The 16,941-nt window shown below is 52.5% G+C and overlaps 8 protein-coding genes across 8 annotated transcripts; 3 read left to right on the forward strand and 5 right to left on the reverse strand.

The window, feature by feature from the left end:
- Positions 1 to 408: 408 nt before the first annotated feature.
- On the reverse strand, positions 409 to 3,009 carry SODALDRAFT_381820 (hypothetical protein; the record flags this gene model as incomplete). The annotated part of the gene is made up of 12 exons (XM_028615188.1): positions 409 to 648; positions 742 to 754; positions 868 to 1,002; positions 1,061 to 1,188; positions 1,273 to 1,311; positions 1,414 to 1,549; positions 2,046 to 2,097; positions 2,232 to 2,279; positions 2,386 to 2,431; positions 2,632 to 2,739; positions 2,821 to 2,862; positions 2,970 to 3,009. 12 exons carry the CDS (start codon positions 3,007 to 3,009, stop codon positions 476 to 478), a joined length of 960 nt encoding a protein of 319 aa, XP_028462643.1. The 3' UTR covers positions 409 to 475.
- A 437-nt stretch (positions 3,010 to 3,446) lies between these two features.
- SODALDRAFT_363525 (hypothetical protein) lies at positions 3,447 to 4,026 on the forward strand (the record flags this gene model as incomplete). Its single annotated transcript, XM_028614566.1, has 4 exons — positions 3,447 to 3,461; positions 3,583 to 3,642; positions 3,724 to 3,773; positions 3,810 to 4,026. 4 exons carry the CDS (start codon positions 3,447 to 3,449, stop codon positions 4,024 to 4,026), a joined length of 342 nt encoding a protein of 113 aa, XP_028462644.1.
- Positions 4,027 to 4,095: 69 nt separating this feature from the next.
- On the reverse strand, positions 4,096 to 4,435 carry SODALDRAFT_363526 (hypothetical protein; the record flags this gene model as incomplete). Its single annotated transcript, XM_028614567.1, has 2 exons — positions 4,096 to 4,217; positions 4,267 to 4,435. 2 exons carry the CDS (start codon positions 4,433 to 4,435, stop codon positions 4,096 to 4,098), a joined length of 291 nt encoding a protein of 96 aa, XP_028462645.1.
- Positions 4,436 to 4,969: 534 nt separating this feature from the next.
- SODALDRAFT_381821 (hypothetical protein) lies at positions 4,970 to 6,243 on the reverse strand (the record flags this gene model as incomplete). The annotated part of the gene is made up of 6 exons (XM_028615189.1): positions 4,970 to 5,139; positions 5,283 to 5,740; positions 5,805 to 5,832; positions 5,875 to 5,928; positions 5,996 to 6,013; positions 6,148 to 6,243. The coding sequence occupies 6 exons, from the start codon at positions 6,241 to 6,243 to the stop codon at positions 5,095 to 5,097; spliced, it is 699 nt and encodes a 232-aa protein (XP_028462646.1). The 3' UTR covers positions 4,970 to 5,094.
- Positions 6,244 to 6,540: 297 nt separating this feature from the next.
- On the forward strand, positions 6,541 to 7,736 carry SODALDRAFT_320956 (inosine monophosphate dehydrogenase; the record flags this gene model as incomplete). Its single annotated transcript, XM_028609582.1, has 3 exons — positions 6,541 to 6,583; positions 6,697 to 7,511; positions 7,599 to 7,736. The coding sequence occupies 3 exons, from the start codon at positions 6,541 to 6,543 to the stop codon at positions 7,734 to 7,736; spliced, it is 996 nt and encodes a 331-aa protein (XP_028462647.1).
- A 12-nt stretch (positions 7,737 to 7,748) lies between these two features.
- Positions 7,749 to 8,749, reverse strand: SODALDRAFT_72110 (hypothetical protein). Its single transcript, XM_028615617.1, has 2 exons — positions 8,747 to 8,749; positions 7,749 to 8,672 (listed from the first exon to the last, which is right to left on the reverse strand). The coding sequence occupies exon 2, from the start codon at positions 8,428 to 8,430 to the stop codon at positions 7,948 to 7,950; it is 483 nt and encodes a 160-aa protein (XP_028462648.1). The 5' UTR covers positions 8,431 to 8,672; positions 8,747 to 8,749; the 3' UTR covers positions 7,749 to 7,947.
- On the reverse strand, positions 8,552 to 10,914 carry SODALDRAFT_337571 (polyadenylate-binding protein; the record flags this gene model as incomplete). Its single annotated transcript, XM_028612707.1, has 2 exons — positions 8,552 to 8,672; positions 8,747 to 10,914. The coding sequence occupies 2 exons, from the start codon at positions 10,912 to 10,914 to the stop codon at positions 8,552 to 8,554; spliced, it is 2,289 nt and encodes a 762-aa protein (XP_028462649.1).
- A 1,704-nt stretch (positions 10,915 to 12,618) lies between these two features.
- Positions 12,619 to 16,881, forward strand: SODALDRAFT_317292 (HECT-domain-containing protein). Its single transcript, XM_028609335.1, has 4 exons — positions 12,619 to 13,465; positions 13,555 to 13,766; positions 13,832 to 14,279; positions 14,340 to 16,881. Exons 1-4 carry the CDS (start codon positions 12,969 to 12,971, stop codon positions 16,711 to 16,713), a joined length of 3,531 nt encoding a protein of 1,176 aa, XP_028462650.1. The 5' UTR covers positions 12,619 to 12,968; the 3' UTR covers positions 16,714 to 16,881.
- The last annotated feature ends 60 nt before the right edge of the window (positions 16,882 to 16,941 follow it).

Here is a 16,941-nt window from a genome sequence, read left to right on the forward strand (position 1 = left end):
GGGGAGTGTTCCCCACCCCGGTGTCCGGACGCAATTGCAACATAGAAAACAAAGACAAAGCCTGACTTTTTTTGTCAGTCTACGGACGCAGACCCACCCCAACCGGGGGGGCTGCGTCCGTGCCTTGCGGGCCCAGCTATTCCCGTTCCAAGGGAAGCGAGACGGGCCCTCGGGAACGGTTGGTGGAACGAAGTACCGGTACATGTACAATGCTGAGGACGGTGACGAACCATGTCCTCGTTACCTTATGTAAGGTACATATGTAAGGTACTTAATACTCCGTTGAACTCGTGAGAAGCGACACTTGTCAGGGTACTCTGGCAAGTCAACCAGAACCAGGCCCCGAGCGGTACATAAACGACAGCCCGAGAAGGGGCCTGCATAACGTCGATATGCAGCTAATCCGGGGTTCGCAGTCCAATTGTTTACAACGTACTGTACAACGTATCGGAAGGTGATATAGTGTGGTCCCATATCAGGGGAAAGTGTAGTGATTGGAAGCAAGTAGAAGCACGACATGACCGGCGCCCTCAAGATGAAAGGTGTGGTGTGAAGCTGTGACCACATTGTGTGGGGGAGCAAGTGAAAGGTTCGCCAGGAGAAGACGTTGTGGGGAAGGACAATGGCACCCTGAGGGGGAGATCAGGGCTGGCAAAGTGGGAGCGGATTATTGGAAAGTAATCAAATGTACTGGGCAGGGCAAGGCGGGATTGACCGATAGGGTGTAGGTAAGGCAATTACCGTGCAGAAGAAGCTTGGTGTGAGGACCAGCGAAGCACGGCATGAGGCGATCGAGTGTGCAATTCGGTCAAAATCCCAATTCGTGGCCCTACTTAGTTAGGAGTTGCGTGAGGCGTCGAAATTTACCTCCTCGGGATGTCCCGATTGAGGAAGTGAATAAGTGACATGAGATCGATTCCCAATGCTCGTGATGGGCGGCGAGGATGATGTTACCAGTCGGTCAGGTCTCAGGGCGTGTCGGGCTTCATCGATGTCGTAAGCCTAGCGCGTCGATGGCAGGCTGTTTGTATGACGAAAGATAACGAAGGCGGCAAGCCACGTTGAAGATGCGGCGCAAGAGGGAGGGCTGAATCGGGCAGCATTGTCGTTCAGACGACCTAGGGAGACTGAGAGTGAGGCTGTTGTTAATTATGGAAGCCTCGGATAGACTTGGGAAGACCATGACGACTCGGATGACACGACAGCACTGAGGCGTCGATGCCTAGGAGCAGAGCCGTCATGATGCCTATAGGTAAGGTAGGTCGCAGGAACCGTAGATGTGCTTGGGAGGGCAGATGTGCTTGGGGAGAGCTTTCCAGTACGGAACCCAACAAGTTAGGATAACAATTCATAACATAATGGCTCGTAATTACCATGTAAATTGTATAAACGGATAAGGCACAGTACCTGTACCTGGTTGGCAGGCGGGTAATACGAAGGCCACAAGATTCCCGTGGAGAAAGTGTGAAAAGTACCTGTACATAGAACGGGAGAAGAGTTTGACAGCATCCGGCAAGCCGCCGCCAGGTACCTTTAGTGCATTGCCCAACTGTAATATTGGTTTCTGGTTAGGTACGCCACCACATCACTGAGACTTAGGATAAGGAGCTAAAAGCAAATTCGGTCTGGGAATCGCACATTGATCCATCAACAGCGGCAAGTGGGGGTTATTAAAGTATACAACGTAAGTTACCTAGGTACCTTACATACGTTGTAGGCATCTATAGTGGGAATAAGGTGGAGAGCCCGTAGGTACCTGTACGGTAATTTAGGTAGCCATGACTTCAGAGCTCTTAAGCACCGAATTGCATCAAATCCTGTCCTTTTCGTTCTTGACTTTGCCGGCCTTATCCGTTGAAATATGAAAAGTAGATCTACCTAGCATTGGCTTATAAACGCCTATATTTTAGCTTTAGTTTAATACAGTATACAGTCTCTTACCCATTATCTTGCCTTTGATTTGGTCTCAGGTTGAACAGATCTAAGGCTGCTATCATCGGATAACCCCATTGGCAGGTACCTTCACCGCCGTTCCCAATGCTTACCCAGTCAGGGCAAAGTTTGATGGGGATCGGCGCCGGGAAGCTCCCCGCGGCCCTAAAAGCCTACCATGTGCTAACCCCAAGGCTTAACCCGTACGAGGCACGAAAGTACCGAATACCTTACCGGGCCAATGGACTTCGTATCGTTCTCGGACTGCGGTTCTCCATCGAAGCCTCGTCCTGTCATACCGAGACGACCAAGTCTTGAGAATCGTCCACCTCTTCCTCAGAACGTTGCTTTGGTGTCAACATCTGTCACTCTATAGAGTCAACTTTGAAGTCCGGGAGCGTTGAGGGTAGTCGTATCTTCTGCCCTACGACGTATCCTCCATTCGTTCCTCACTCTCCCCTGATTACAACAAGGTACCCATGCTCTCCCATCGACCCCCCTGTTCATACTGAAATTTGGGATCCGTCATGTCGGTCAAGTAACTTCGAAGTACGGATACTAGGGGCTTTCCGTCATCAAGCCCTTGACATCCCGCAGGAATATGGTGCTTGTCTGACCTCGGCACCTTACCTTCTCTCGAAACAAGAACTAACCGTAGAGTCGGTTCACATCAGCGGCTCACGAACCCTTACAACGTACGTATCGAGTCGAGCCATGTGCGGGCCCAGGATGATGAATCACCAGACGTGCCGCCCAGATAGGCCTGGTAAGACGGGGGCTCAGTCCACTGGACCCGAGATGGCTGGGCTAGGTCACACCGACTCTCCCAAAATTTTCATTTTCATTTTTTTAGTTACGCAGTAATTACCTATTTGACCAGGGTGCCACATGCCTTGGGGGCGATCCCCTGTATCTTGACGACAAGGGCAACTCTTACACGTGTACAGAGATCAGACAGACAGACGATCGTGTGCAATTCACCTCATTATTTGGACATCAACATTTCATGATATCCGAAGCTTAACCAGCCAGAGTACCAAGCATTTCCTTGCCCGCCATGCGGACTCGATGTCCCATATTTGGCTGCTAGCCATCAACTTAGGCACCATCGTCGAGATAGGGGCATATAAAAACTTAGAGAATATGACCTCCAAACCCCTTATATAGTCAAGCTACCAATCCATAGGAAACACGAGCCAGTTCCTTAAGGACAAAAAAAGCTCTAGCCGTTGGGTTCTGAGTCTTCTCACGATCCAGGGGGCTCAACCCCCCCGGCAGCCCCTGCCCCTCCTTTTTCTTTTTTTCGTCTCCTATTTTACGACCCTCCTTCTATGATCATATGATAAATTCGGATTGGCGTGGGATGCTGAAGCTGGTGAACTGTTGTCTGCTGTCCTCCCCCACTCTTCAGCCAGACCGACTAATGTCTCTGATTCTGGGCGTAATCCACCCACCCCCAACTCACTCCTCGCATTTCCATTGACTGGGATGAGAAAAGAAGGAAGAATTGGAGGATGACTCCTTGGAAAGTGAGACTTGGCCCACAGTTGCTTCGTTCATGCAAAAAAAAAAAAAAAAAAACCCCCACTGAAATGAACACCGCGAACTGACGCTGGAAACTTGGAATATTGCCCCCAGTTCTGATCACAGACGTCACATCTGGTCATACCCTATAAGCCCGTCTCTGGCCTCCCTTCCATAATTTGCATCGTAGCACGAGGTCAATAGCTGGATACCTTACGTAAAACCTCTCTATTTGCACAGAACACGAACCATTCACAAAACCGTCAGGCGATCATACGTTATCGGTATCGGAGAGACATTGGCATCGTCTTCGGTCTGTGCGTATTAGGCGGGCTTGCCACTCTGGACTCGAGGATTAACACGGCCAATCCCGTCACCTTGAAACTCGTTTGGCGTACGAAATGGATTGCTCTCCGAAGCCCGAGAGGATCGGTCTGGCGGGGTCCCGTCGCTCGCACCCCTGATAACCCGGTTAAGGGTCATGGGTATGGTATCAAACCCACGTTGCTGGGATTACGGCTGCTGCGTCATTCCGGACAGCAAGGTCCAGCCGTCACTCAAAGTCGGTAACCAGCAATTAGTTAGTAGTAATTACCTACTCGTAAGTATCGGCGGCGCGTGTCGGATAATGGCAACAGATCAGGTACCAGTGTCACGAATCCCCTGGTCTGGCTGAAGAGGCTGGGTTGACCCCCATGGTGCCTCTCGCACGCCACTCTGCAGGATCGCTGACCCATTTACAGGTGTGCTGATGTTGATGACTACCAAATATTCCGTATCAGTCGACATCTATCACTATGATCAACCCACGTGCTTCGCGTTCTCCCCGCCCGGACGGGGGGGCAATCTCCTTGGCGGAAGACCCCAACTTTCCCAGAACCCCCTCCCCTTCCCCTCCTGTATAGTTTCCTTGTGCTAGGAGCGCCTCGCTGCCGTCTACCCGCACTATCAGCGTCCTTTGTAGTTCAGGAACAATCATGGTTGTCGCGACTGCCGGTCTCTTCCCACGTGTGACAAGTGGAGCTTATCGGGCTCCGACCGAGCCGCGCCGCTTAGCCGCTTCCCAACCCGAGTTTTAGGTCGTACTTGGGCTCTGATCCGCAAGATAAACATAGAGCGGGGGGGTTCTCGGAGCAGACCGGATAGAGATGATACAATCCCCGAAGTGTTCGAGGAGGTTACAGCTCAACTGACCATTGCCCCCCTGCTGACTATTGCCCCCCTGCTGACTATTGCCCCCCTGCTGACTATTGCCCCCCTGCTGACTATTGCCCCCCTGCTAGCGTAGATCTGACCTGACCTGACCATTACTATAGGTAGCCTTTGCTTCTTATTACCCGACCAATACTCGCTAATAAGCCGGCGGCGATAGTCGGGTAAGGTTAGTAATAAAGGGTGCCGATACATCACGTGACCTGGTTTTCAGTTTTAATTCCCTATACCTTAGTCACTATTATAGCAGCGATTTAATTCCCCTTTATTATGATTCCCGCTAACCTCACCCGACTATTACTGCTAGCTTAGCGAGCAATGGTCGGGTAAGAAGCAAAGGCTATAGCAATAGTCAGGTCAGGTGAACTTTACGCTAATAGGGGGGCAATGGTCAGTCCAACTGTAGCCTCCGTTCGAGTACTCTCCTTAAATTGATGTCAAGTTTGAGCGGCGAGTCGGCTCGCCAAAGGGCTACGACATATTGGGATATGGGACCACACAGATAAGGGATGTCATTATGTGCGTGGTTGACCACATCGGCAGTCTTATTCCGGCTTAGCATCTTGACTTCTTAAAGGTGCCAAGGGGGAAAGATCCCTTTTAGGTAGGGGGACCCTGAGGATTGACGAGCATATGCAGCGGCTTTCGTAGATGGCACACTGGTCTTCTCTTTTTGGCTTAATGGTTCTTTGGCTTGTGTTCGTGCAACGCAGGACAGGCACAGTGCAGTGCGACGTGGCAACTGAGGCCAAGGTCGGCGCTCTGGGTAGAACGGTCGTCACTGAGGGAAGAGGATTCGGGAAGATGTCCAGGCTGAAGTTGTGTTCCCGGATGAACTGTAAGACTAGTTTTACCATCTCCTCACATGGTTGTCGGAGTTGGGACCGGATATCGGGCACATGGTTATTTGGTGCTCCTCCACCTTGGGTGTTCTCCGGCCCTGGAGCCAGACGCCATTCATTCTCTACCATTGCCTCCCTGCCGAATTCGAGTCCACTTGCGCCGGCAGCCGATGCCTTGCTCGCGCCGCATGCTAATATAATGTAGTGTACTCCGCACCTGCCCGAAGATCCTGTCGTGGTAGTTTCGTAGATAACTTAACTGCCGTCATCTTCTCAGCCCGAGGGGAGCAACACGTGAGAACGACGCATCTTGTCCGCACTGCTACATCCTGCAGTGCACGTATTGTACTCCGCATTGTGTGACAAATGCCCAGTTTGCGCCACTTGAGTCAGTGATGGAACCAAGAAGCGACTGCAACTGATGATCGAATCCAGAAGGGAAAAAAAAAAAAAAAAAAAAAAGGATCTATCTTGGATGGTCACACAGTGACTGTTATGGGTAACTCGTGAAAGGTATGTGAAAACACAAGCTTTCAAGGTAGTTGAGTCAGGTGATTACGGATCCCGGTATTGGTTCTGAAAGCAAATATGCTTAGTAATCACATGGCGTCTTTACAGTTCATTTGAATATATGCACTGTAGAATATACGGACATTTTTGTGGAGACGGCACAGCCGATCAGGGACCTCGGCATGTGAAGCCCGAGCTCCAGCTTCCCCGACACTTGTGACATTGTCTTTCCTCCTTCCTCCAGCAATGTAAGACCTAGCAGCCATTCTGTAGACAGCTGCATTGCTTTTCTACCTTTTTACTCATCTGCCTAGCCTGTTCTCACATTGGCTTAGGCGATTTTATATAATAACCATAGATAACCGCATTATTATTATCGGCGTGCAAGCTCTCCACCTACCTACGCTGTACTTCATAGTACTCCGGTCTCGCAACTCGCATTCTCGATCATCAACCCTGTAGCTTCGAATCTGAACGTGTCTCGGACCCAGCTACCTCGTTTGATAGACTGTTACTCACCATGGCGTTCGTTACTGAGCTCACCAAGCGACTGGGCATTAAAGGTACCTTGCCAACGGCTGGCTGACTTGGTGGTTGGACCGAACCCGAGAGAGAAGAGAAGAGAGAACCCATTTCGCACGCAAAACTAGCTAACTCGCCCTTTCTATTCCGTTAGTCCCCATCGTCCAAGGTGGCATGCAACATGTCGGCACCGCAGACCTCGCCTCCGCCGTGTCCAACGCCGGCGCCCTGGGCATCATCACCGCCCTCATCTTCCCCAACCCCGCCGCCCTCCGCGACGAGATCCGCCGCTGCCGCACCCTGACCTCGAACCCCTTCGGCGTCAACCTCACCCTCCTCCCCGCCCTCGTGCCCCCCGACTACGGCGCCTACGCCCAGGCCATCATCGACGAAGGCGTCACCATCGTCGAGACGGCCGGCAACTCTCCAGGCCCCGTCATCGCCCAGCTCAAGCGCGCCGGCGTCACCATCCTGCACAAGTGCACCTCCATCCGGCACGCCCTCTCCGCCGTCAAGCTGGGCGCCGACTTCCTCTCCATCGACGGCTTCGAATGCGCCGGCCACGTCGGCGAATCCGACATCACAAACTTCATCCTCCTCTCCCGCGCCCGCCAGGCCCTCAACGGTGTCCCCTTCATCGCCAGCGGCGGCTTTGCCGACGGCTATGGCCTCGCCGCCGCACTCTGCCTTGGCGCCTGCGGCGTCAACATGGGTACCCGGTTCATGTGCACCGTCGAGGCGCCCATCCACCACCGAATCAAGGAGGAGATCGTCAGCGCAAACGAGACCGACACGGCCCTTGTCCTCCGCCGCTGGCGCAATACCACACGCCTCTACCGGAACTCGGTGGTGGAAGATGCACTCAAGGTCGAGCGTGAGAGTACCACCGGCAACTTTGAGGAAATCGCGCCCTTTGTCAGCGGGAAGAGGGGCAAGGAGGTCTTCATCAACGGTGACCCCCACTACGGTGTACGTTTTCAGCCTCCGCCATTACTGTTATTGTCGTAATATCATTGATTAAATCATGTGAGCTAACCACGGTGTGCTCAAATCTAGGTTTGGACTGCTGGCCAGGTCATTGGTCTGATCCATGATATTCCGACGGTTCAGGTTCTGGTCGAGAGGATAGAAAAGGAGGCCGAAGAAACCTTGAAAGACAGGTTAGCGTTGGTTAAACCTCAACCCAAGCTGTGAGCACAAGACAAAACACCGTGTACATATGCATTAGAGGGGCGTGACACCGAGACGAAGCAACTCGAGGTACGGGAATTGTATATGCATTCGATAGGCCATCATGGGTCATTGGCATGTAGTGATATTTATACTACGCATGGAGATGACTGGGCACATGTTCGGAGGCAGCTTTGGAATCAATACGTTACGCATGAGGAGAGACAACATATAGTCATATCAATGATCTATTAAGCACCTCTCCCTCAAGACATGTGAACCCTGCCTCCAGCCTGCCTGACGAGAACGACGAAAACCGTTCTGGGGTATTGGTGCCATCCCTCTTTGCTTGAGGCCCGGCTACTACCGCTCTCTCAAAGACTACCCTAAACGCCTTCCCGGAACCCAACCGATGGACAATGAAGGAGGGGTGAAGGCACGTCATGGTCGAATGCCAACCACCTGCCGGCAGGGTGGTTTCGCCGAAAACCCGCCTTTCCCTGAGACGACAGTAAGGTCTACCAAATAAACGCGCGGACACGTAGTAAACCATAGACCGATCCGTCCGCCACCGACGCACAATGTCCTGCCAAACAAAAAAAAAATGGAAGAGTAAAAAAAAGAGAAATAGAAAAAAAAAACTAACGGTCAAACCCGTTTGACGATGCCTCCTAAAGCCCAGTAACTTTTCCCGTTCCCGTTCAAGACCATCAACCATGACAGGCTGTGGTCAGCAAAGTATGGCGATGCAAGCCGGGGCGCAAAAAAAATGAGAGGGGTATGTGTACATAGGAAAGGATTGGTGGTTAAGAAGCCGCCAGGAGAGACCGTGCGGCGGTCTAAGCCTTGCTCTCTTCCGGCTTCTTCTCTTCCTCGGTGGCGCCCTGGTTCTTGACGTATTCCTCATAAACACCGAGGGCCTCGTCGACCTTGGCCTTCATGGCGGCCTCGTCCTCGATGCTACATGCGGGTTAGTCATTGTTCGGTTCAAATCGCATGGGAAAAACGGGGCAGATTCCACTGCGTCAACTTACAGGTTTACGAGTTCCGCGTTGTCCATCTCAAGGAGCATACCGGTGATCTTGCCGGCAAGTTCAGGTTGCTGTTGGGCAATCTTGGGGAAGATGAGCTCGCCCAAGATCTGTTTCTGCTGACGGGCATCGGCGGCAGCATTCAGCTGCTGCTGAATGTGGCTGATGTTGGGGCTAGGACCGCCAGCCGGAGCAGGGAAGTTGCTTTGCTGGGCCTGACCGTTGCGAGGGCCGCCACGGCCGCCGGGCTGGCTAGGCTGCGGGCGATTGTTGGGGGGATAGCCGGGCATGCCAGGGCCGCTCATTCCCATGTTGGGCATACCCTGCATAGCCGGAACTGGACCCCGGCCGCCCTGAGCCCCGCCGCGACCGCCGCCCATGGTGGCCTGCTGTACCTGCTGCATGGCGGCAATGAATTGCGGGTTGTTGGCCTGGGCACCGAAGGGAGCCGCGCCGGGAGGGAACTGGCCCGGGATGCCGTACATGTTTGGCGGCATCTGCTGGGGAATGCCTCGACCACCCTGAGGATACCCAGCAGGATATTGGCCGGGACGTCCTCCTTGAACGCCGGGCATGGCCATGTTCTGAGGGAAAGGCATGCCGCGGCCGGCAGCACCAGGAATGAAGCCGGGTTGCTGACCAGGAGCGAAGTAGACGGGGGGCTGCATGTACTGATTGGGCATACCAGCCTGGGCGGCAGCAGACTGCATGCGCATCTGGTTGCGGGCTTGAATGCTCTGCTCGAGTTGGGTCTTGCGGACGTCCTTGCGCTGGGCAAGAGCGACATATAGAGGCTTGTTATCGACCATGCGCTGGTTCATCTCGGCAACGGCCTTGGTGGCATCCTCGGGATTGCTGAAGCAGACGAACCCGAAGCCCTTGCTCTTGCCAAGCTTCTTATCATTCTTCTTCTCCGTCTTCCTCTCGGAACCTTCCTTCTCCTCGCCGCTCTTCTCGCCCTCCGGGCTGCTTTCCTTACTGCCCTCCTGATCCTTGGTGTCCTTATCCTCTGAGGTCTCCTGTACGGTGTCACGCATAACCTTGGCAGAGGTGATGGGACCAAACTCGGCGAACATAGACCGCAGCCTATCGTCATCAACCTCGTCGCTGAGGTTCTTGATGTACAGGTTGACGCCCTGATATTTGCTGGCCTTTTCCTGGCGGGCAGCCTCGTAAGATTTGCGGAGTTCCTCCTCACGCTCATGCTTCTTCTGGGCACGACCGACATAAAGCTCCTGACCATGGAACTCTTTCCCATTCAGTTCCTCAACGGCCTTCGCAGCATGCTCGTGGGTGGTGAAGTTGACAAAGCCGAAGCCGCGGCTCTTTCCTTCCTGGTCACGAGCCAGAGTGGAGGACGTGACGTCACCGTATTTGGTGAACAGCTCGCGGAACTCGTCCTCGGGGGCCTCGGGGTTGACGTTCTTCACGTAGACGTTGGTGAAGTTGGCCTTCATCTCTTCGAACTTGCTCTGACGGTCCTTTTTGGGGATGTGGTGGCCGACGTAGACCTTCTTCTCATTGAGCAGCATGCCGTTAACATGCTTGATGGCTTGACCAGCGGCCTCATCTGTCTCGTAATGGACGAAACCGTAGCCCTTGGAGTTGCCGTGCTCGTCCTGAGCGACCTTGCAGCTCAAGATGTTGCCAAAAGCAGCGAAAGTGTCATGGAGGGCCTTGTTGTCAATGGCAACATCGAGGTTCTTGATGAAGACATTGCCTTGGCCGGTTTTGCGAAGGGCGGGGTCACGCTGGGACCACATGATGCGGCAGGGACGGCCGTGGATGGGTGTGTAGTTGAGCTCCTCGAGAGCCTTCTCGCCATCGGACGTCGTATTGTAGTTGACGTAAGCATAGCCGAGGGAGCGACGGGTGACGGCATCACGGCAGACACGAATCGAGGCAACTGGCCCGATTTGGGAGAAGAGCTCGAAAAGCATCGCCTCAGTGACGGAAGGATCCAGTTCGCCGACGTACAGGGACGCCGAGGCCTGAGGGTGGGGAGCAGCGGAGCTCGGGGTAGGGCCCGCAGTGTCGACATCGTCGCCCTGGACGCCCGACTCAACATTGGTGTTGATAGCAGGGGCATTCTTGTCGCCACCATTCAGGGAGGTGGCACCAAGGTCATTGGCAAGCTGGTCAACAGCGCCGGCATTCGTGGAGGCAGACATTGTGACGATGGGTAAATGGGTTTATGCTGGGGCCAAATGCAGTGTTAGAATCACAAAACGTATTAGAGGTATCTGATAGATGAACAGAGTGAAGGGTAGTGGAAGGAGGAATCGATGGAACGTGAATCAGGAGACCAGGGCAAATGACAAACATACCAGGTAAAGAAGTTGTCCGTTCGGATCAAACCTTGAAAGAGGGGGAGTAACCGGCAAGACAAAGAGCCGAAGTCTCAAGGGAACCGTGAAGTCCGAAGGTAATGCGGTGACTCTTGGTCGAAGTATGGAGAACTACTCTTTGTTTGAGACAAGAGTAGTCGAAAGGCGAATGGCGGTGAAGTTGATGGGTGGGTGAGTCGTGAGATCAAGAGGAAGCCGGGGGTGTGGCCTCGGTGTTGAGAAATATGGGGTTTTTAGTTTGGGTGGTTTTCAAGTTTTTTTTGCCTTTTTTTCTTTTGTGTGAAGGAGGCGAGCGAAAGCAGAAAATAAGTACGATGGTCGTACTTGTAATCTGGTGCTCGTGAATGTCCTGACGGTGAGTGAATAAAAGGTGGTTGAGTTGGATGGGTAGCGGAGAGGAGGAAAAAGAGAATTTTGGTCTTCCTTGTGACGACTTTTTTTCTCTCCTCGATTTTTTTTCTTCTCCCCGATTGCCTAGCACCTTCCGTGACTCGCTGGTTGTGGTTTCCTCTTCTACCTTAGTCACTCTTCCGCGGCAGGCGCTAAAAGAGGGTTTGTGGAAAGGTACTTCCTCTAATCACGAAGTACTACCTTAGGTAAAATACCTAGAGCAAGTACTAAGTTTTACTTCCTGTGTAAATGGACAAAGGGAGCAAGACAAAACATGTTCTGATCATATCACCACTTTAGTCACTCAACGAAACGTTAGGCTGTCCTTGATTTGTACCCCTCGACCATGGCATGGAAGCCGGTCAGTTGAGCCACCGCTGCTTGGATCTGGGGTTTCATGTACCTTTTTAATGTTGTGGATTTTTGCCATCTCATGTCGTGGGAGTGTACAGATATTTAGTGCGGAATGGTAGGGAGATGTCTTGGCTAAACCTAAGCTATGGCGTGGTGTGTGTGTGTGCAATTGTCCTCTTCTTTGTGTGGCGTATTAGAGACCTTACCTCAGCCTTCTTGCCACGGGTGATGCGCCACAGGAAGCTTCATATAATGTTCTTCGTAAGGTATTTTGGCATTTCATATACTTACTAAGCACAACTAGCTTAGGTGCCTAAGTACCTACCTATGCCTGAAGATCACAATATCCATGTTAGGTACCTTAAGATGCTACTCAAAGAACACATTCAAACGCTTTCACAGACGCTCCCGCATTCTGCATCATTACCTTACCTAGTACCTATTGTATACCTTCTGTAGGTTTTACAATGCAGATACATGACCTTCCAGAGCAATGGAAAACGGAGTAAACTGAATGAAGCATCCATGATACTACAGCATAATCAATTTGACGTACCAGCATTTGTCCCTAGGTAGTCTCTCCTGTGGAAGGCTACCTTACCTTATTACCTTGCCTCCAGTTGGTACTTCGTACGGGCTTATCTAATAGATAAGATAACACTACCTTAAGGTACCTTAGCATTGGTGTTGCGCAGAAGTATCTCCTAGGTTCTAGCTTCAGGTAGCAGTTATTACCTTTATAAGGCACAGCTGCGATCAGGCATATGATGCATCATCTGTTTGGTAAACCTTGCTCCTTAAGGTATCCACCCCGCCTACCCACCCACCTCGCTCCATTGCGTACTTCATACTCCGTACCTCCGTACAATCCAATATCTCCGTGCCCAATATCTTATGCTGCTTACTATTCCATGTGCCATATGTTATTCTCTCTCTCCTCTTTAAGATAATGCCTGCCTAGGCCATCACCGGTAGCAGCAGCGACGTGCTTGACTTCAGATCCGTCTTCTTCTCCCCCAATAACTCTGATATGCACCATCGCCACCAACGTCGGATTTGACGGTGTACGTCCCCTACAACATCTGAGCTACGGATTTTCGACCATCTTCCCCCCATGGTCAACGCATCCAACCATGTATCCGACATTCACGGGCAACTCCCGCCGCACGCGCAACGTTAATCTGAGTGGCCAGCGCCAGAACCCTTTCGCTGCAGCATGGTCTCCCTCCACCGGCTCCGGTGCCTCCCTAACGATATCCAACGCGCAAGCGGAACGCCAACATAGACAGCAGGAGCGGCAGCGGGCCAAAGCTGCGAAGACCATTCAGCGGACATGGAGAAGTCACAAGACTCGGAGGCAGCTGCGGAATGGTTGGCGGCAAGACTTTGATCATATCTACTCGGTTCCGGACAACGCAAACCCGCAGCAGAGGGCATTTGTCGCCTTTCCTCTTCTGTTGGCCTTCTTTGAACCCAAGCTGCCTGGCGACCTGCAGCGGATGCTCCGATTTGCGAGGGATTTCGCTTCCGCCGATCTCCAACCTTTTCTTCCCCCACAGGTTTGCTCATTTCGAGTTGAACGACTGTCAGAGATATTGATACATGGCTTGGACATCTGCAGCCACCAAAGGTATGACCATCCCCAGTTCGTCAAGGACGAGAATGACAATTGGATAAGTAACGCCAGCGCCGAACTCGGCTAACAAGAAATTCCCACAGCAAATCCCGAGACGATGTCGAGATTCTCCTAACTCAGCTGACGAGGGTCGCTTCTTTCGCACCACACTGCCTTTCTCAATTTCTGCAGCCATACTATAAAACTCTAGCCCGTTTCATGGTCACGGCTACCTACTTGGACGAGGTCTTGTTGGGTCCAACTGTAGAATGTGTGGTTGCACCTCTGGGAGCCCCGGGAGCCCCTGAAACTCATGGTAAGTCCCGTCCTTCATTCCAGCTGGTCTGCTGATTGATTCCGGCAATACTGACAGGAGGCTAGATTCTTTCATCACCGACGTCTACGAAGCCCTTGCGTTCAACCTATTGACCGCTAACCATCTCCCTTTGCTTGAGAAACATATCAGTGTCTTTTCCCGGCGCATTAGTGTTGTCAGGCTTGCGTCGGCAATCACTGCAGCGTACACCAGTGGATACGCGTCCACCAGGAGTCCCGAGGACCTGCTCTGGCTTCTGGCCCATTTTATCGACTTACACAAAACGCAGCCCGGTGCAACGGGACCTTCTGTTTACCTAAGGGCACTGTATGTGCAGCTCTCGACTCTCACGTCACAAATTAGCATCAGGCTACCCCTCCTAGACCAGGGCTCCAGAGATGATAACAGGAAAGGGGATGACGTGCCCCTGCCACTGCCCCCTTATGTGGCCAAGCACATTACCTCACTGGTAGATCGAGCCGGGATAGCGGCATTGTTGACAGACATTACTGCGTTCGTAGAACCCACAATGCACGGTTCGCCTTGGTGCTCTGTTGTGCTAACTTGCCCAAGGAATTTTGCTTCTAGGACGACTACCGAAGACTTCGAAGGAGCAAGCCTTCTGGCCGGATACGTCCTCACCCTTCTCCAGTGCTTTCCGAGGCAAGGCGATGATATCAGGATGCGTCTCTTTCTTGGAGACATCCCATCTACCCATGGCGATGTACCGGTCCTCAAGTTTCTCTGGAATACTATGTGCAAGACTCAAGTATATCAGGAGATTCTACGAGAATCAGTGTCGGTGATCAGCGTCGTGCAAGCACACCTCTCCAGCTCGCTCGCATCACCAGAGATATCCGCTGCAGAGCAAGAATGGAGGTTGATTCACCTATTTCTAGAGCTTTACACGTTCATCCTGCGAATTAGTGACGACGATGACTTCTTCAGCAGTATCGGACCGAATATCGCGGGAAACAATCAGTCGCCACCTTCGCGGTTGAGGTCTTGCGGCCTTGCACTTGCAGAAGTCAAAAGTCTGACGAGTTTTCTGAAAAATCTGGCGTTCACGCTTCACTACCATGCCTCGGATATTGTTCCGAATACAAGCTCATCCGAGTCGGTGCCTGACTCTGATTCCATGAGCAAGCTTGATGCGTACTTCGGGAGCATTACAGGGATTAGGCCCGTGAAAGAAAAAAGAAAATCCGGGCTGTCTGGGTCGATGGCGAAGCCGGATGCGCGAAGCCTGCGTAGTATTGTGACTGTGGCCCTTCGATTACTCTACGAACGGGATTCAAGACGCCCCTTTTTGCCTCCCAACCATTGGCTCATGACGGCCAAGTTTGATATGGAAGGGTTTGTCACGGCTGTCGTCGCGGAGCAGGAACGCCAGCAAGCGGAAATATCGCAGGACACGGACGAGGAGGACGATGATAATGACGAGGAGATGGATGACGCCTTGCCGATATCACATACAGTGGCTGGGCAGCGGTCGTCGCGTCATGCGCAGATCGAACGACTACGAGCACAGCAGCGAAGAGCACAGAGGGACCGGATGCTGTCTCTCATAGGCCCGAAGCTTGAGATATTGAGGCATATGCCCTTCGTTATACCCTTTGAGACCAGAGTTCAGATATTCCGGCAGTTTGTTCATCTTGACAAACACAAGAGACGAGGAGGTCTGGACGCGGACCAGTGGAGGATGACGATGATCAACAATCCTCTTTTCCCAGGCCGCGACCCCGCGAGGAAACACCAAGGCAAGATCAGGAGGGAGAGCGAGTTCGATGACGCATACGAACAGTTCTACCAGCTAGGAGACGGTCTCAAAGAGCCTCTACAAATCCAGTTTGTCGATACGTTCGGCAATATTGAAGAGGGCATTGATGGTGGTGGTGTCACGAAAGAATTCCTGATCAGCGCCATTAATTCCGCGTTCCCTGACCGCAGCAAGCCTGGTGGCAACGACGAATACTTTGCTGAGAATGCGCAACATTTAGTCTACCCCAACCCGGTAGCGGTTGATGCGTACAAGTTCATGATGCGGACAGCCAAGGTGCCCGAAGATGAGCAGCGCGAACATGTACGGGAGCTGCTGCAGCGATTCGAATTTCTGGGCCGTCTAGTTGGGAAATGCATGTATGAGGGCATCCTCATCGACGAACCCTTCGCTCCGTTCTTCCTGTTGAAGTGGGCTTCTGGCCAAACGGGGGAGAACAGTTACCGCGGCAATATCAACGACCTAAAGGACCTCGATCAGGAGCTCTACCAGGGTTTGCTGCATCTCAAGAACTACCCAGGCGACCTTGCCGAGCTGGACTTGAATTTCACAATCGAGGACGAGCTCTCAACGAATGGACCAATCCGTACCATCACCAGGGAGCTAATGCCCAATGGCAAAAGCACCCCGGTGACAAATGAGAATCGACTCCTTTACATAGCTTACACGGCCCGACATCGTCTTGTGGTTCAGCCTGCCCAGCAGACATCAGCTTTCCTACGCGGCCTGCGCTCTATCATCGCGCCTTCCTGGCTCTCCATGTTCAACCAGAATGAGCTTCAGCACCTGGTGGGCGGTGACTCGTCCGAGATCGACGTCGACGACCTCCGTCGCAACACAATCTATTCGGGTCTGTACAGCGTCGGCGACGACGGCCTTGAACACCCCACCATCGAGCTCTTTTGGAAAGTTGTGCGTGGCTTTTCGGACGCAAAGCGCCGACTGCTCCTTTCGTATGTTACGTCGACGCCTCGTGCGCCGCTGCTGGGGTTTTCGCAGCTCAACCCGCGCTTCAGTATCCGCGACGCAGGCCACGAACAGGGCCGTTTACCGAGCACGAGCACCTGCGTGAACTTGCTCAAGCTCCCGATATATGATGATGAAGAGACACTGCGAGATCGACTCGAAAGAGCCATTACCTCACAGGCTGGGTTTGGACTTAGTTAGCCAGAAGGAAAGGTAAAGGCGTACAACGGGTGGGGAGTGGCAGCACTTTGGGTGTATCTCGCTGTGAATGGATGACTGTATGAAGATGAAGCACGTATGTATCTACATGGACCAGCGACAAACTCCGTAAATTGAAGCGCACGATATCTTTACCTTATTGTTCCTTACATGCCTTAGGTTACGTGACACGGTGATTTTGGCTCTTGACTTGGCGCTTTTCATCCACAG

This window comes from Sodiomyces alkalinus (assembly GCF_003711515.1).
Source record: "Sodiomyces alkalinus F11 unplaced genomic scaffold SODALscaffold_12, whole genome shotgun sequence".
Lineage (NCBI taxonomy): Eukaryota > Fungi > Ascomycota > Sordariomycetes > Glomerellales > Plectosphaerellaceae > Sodiomyces > Sodiomyces alkalinus.

Bases quoted from the DNA above. Each gene is read 5' to 3' on its own strand.
- SODALDRAFT_72110 (XM_028615617.1), bottom strand. From the start codon at position 8,430: ATGGTTGATGGTCTTGAACGGGAACGGGAAAAGTTACTGGGCTTTAGG.
- SODALDRAFT_317292 (XM_028609335.1), top strand. From the start codon at position 12,969: ATGTATCCGACATTCACGGGCAACTCCCGCCGCACGCGCAACGTTAAT. The intron at 13,466-13,554 runs GTATGACCATCC...AAATTCCCACAG, and splicing joins GACATCTGCAGCCACCAAAG to CAAATCCCGAGACGATGTCG. The intron at 13,767-13,831 runs GTAAGTCCCGTC...ACAGGAGGCTAG, and splicing joins GGGAGCCCCTGAAACTCATG to ATTCTTTCATCACCGACGTC.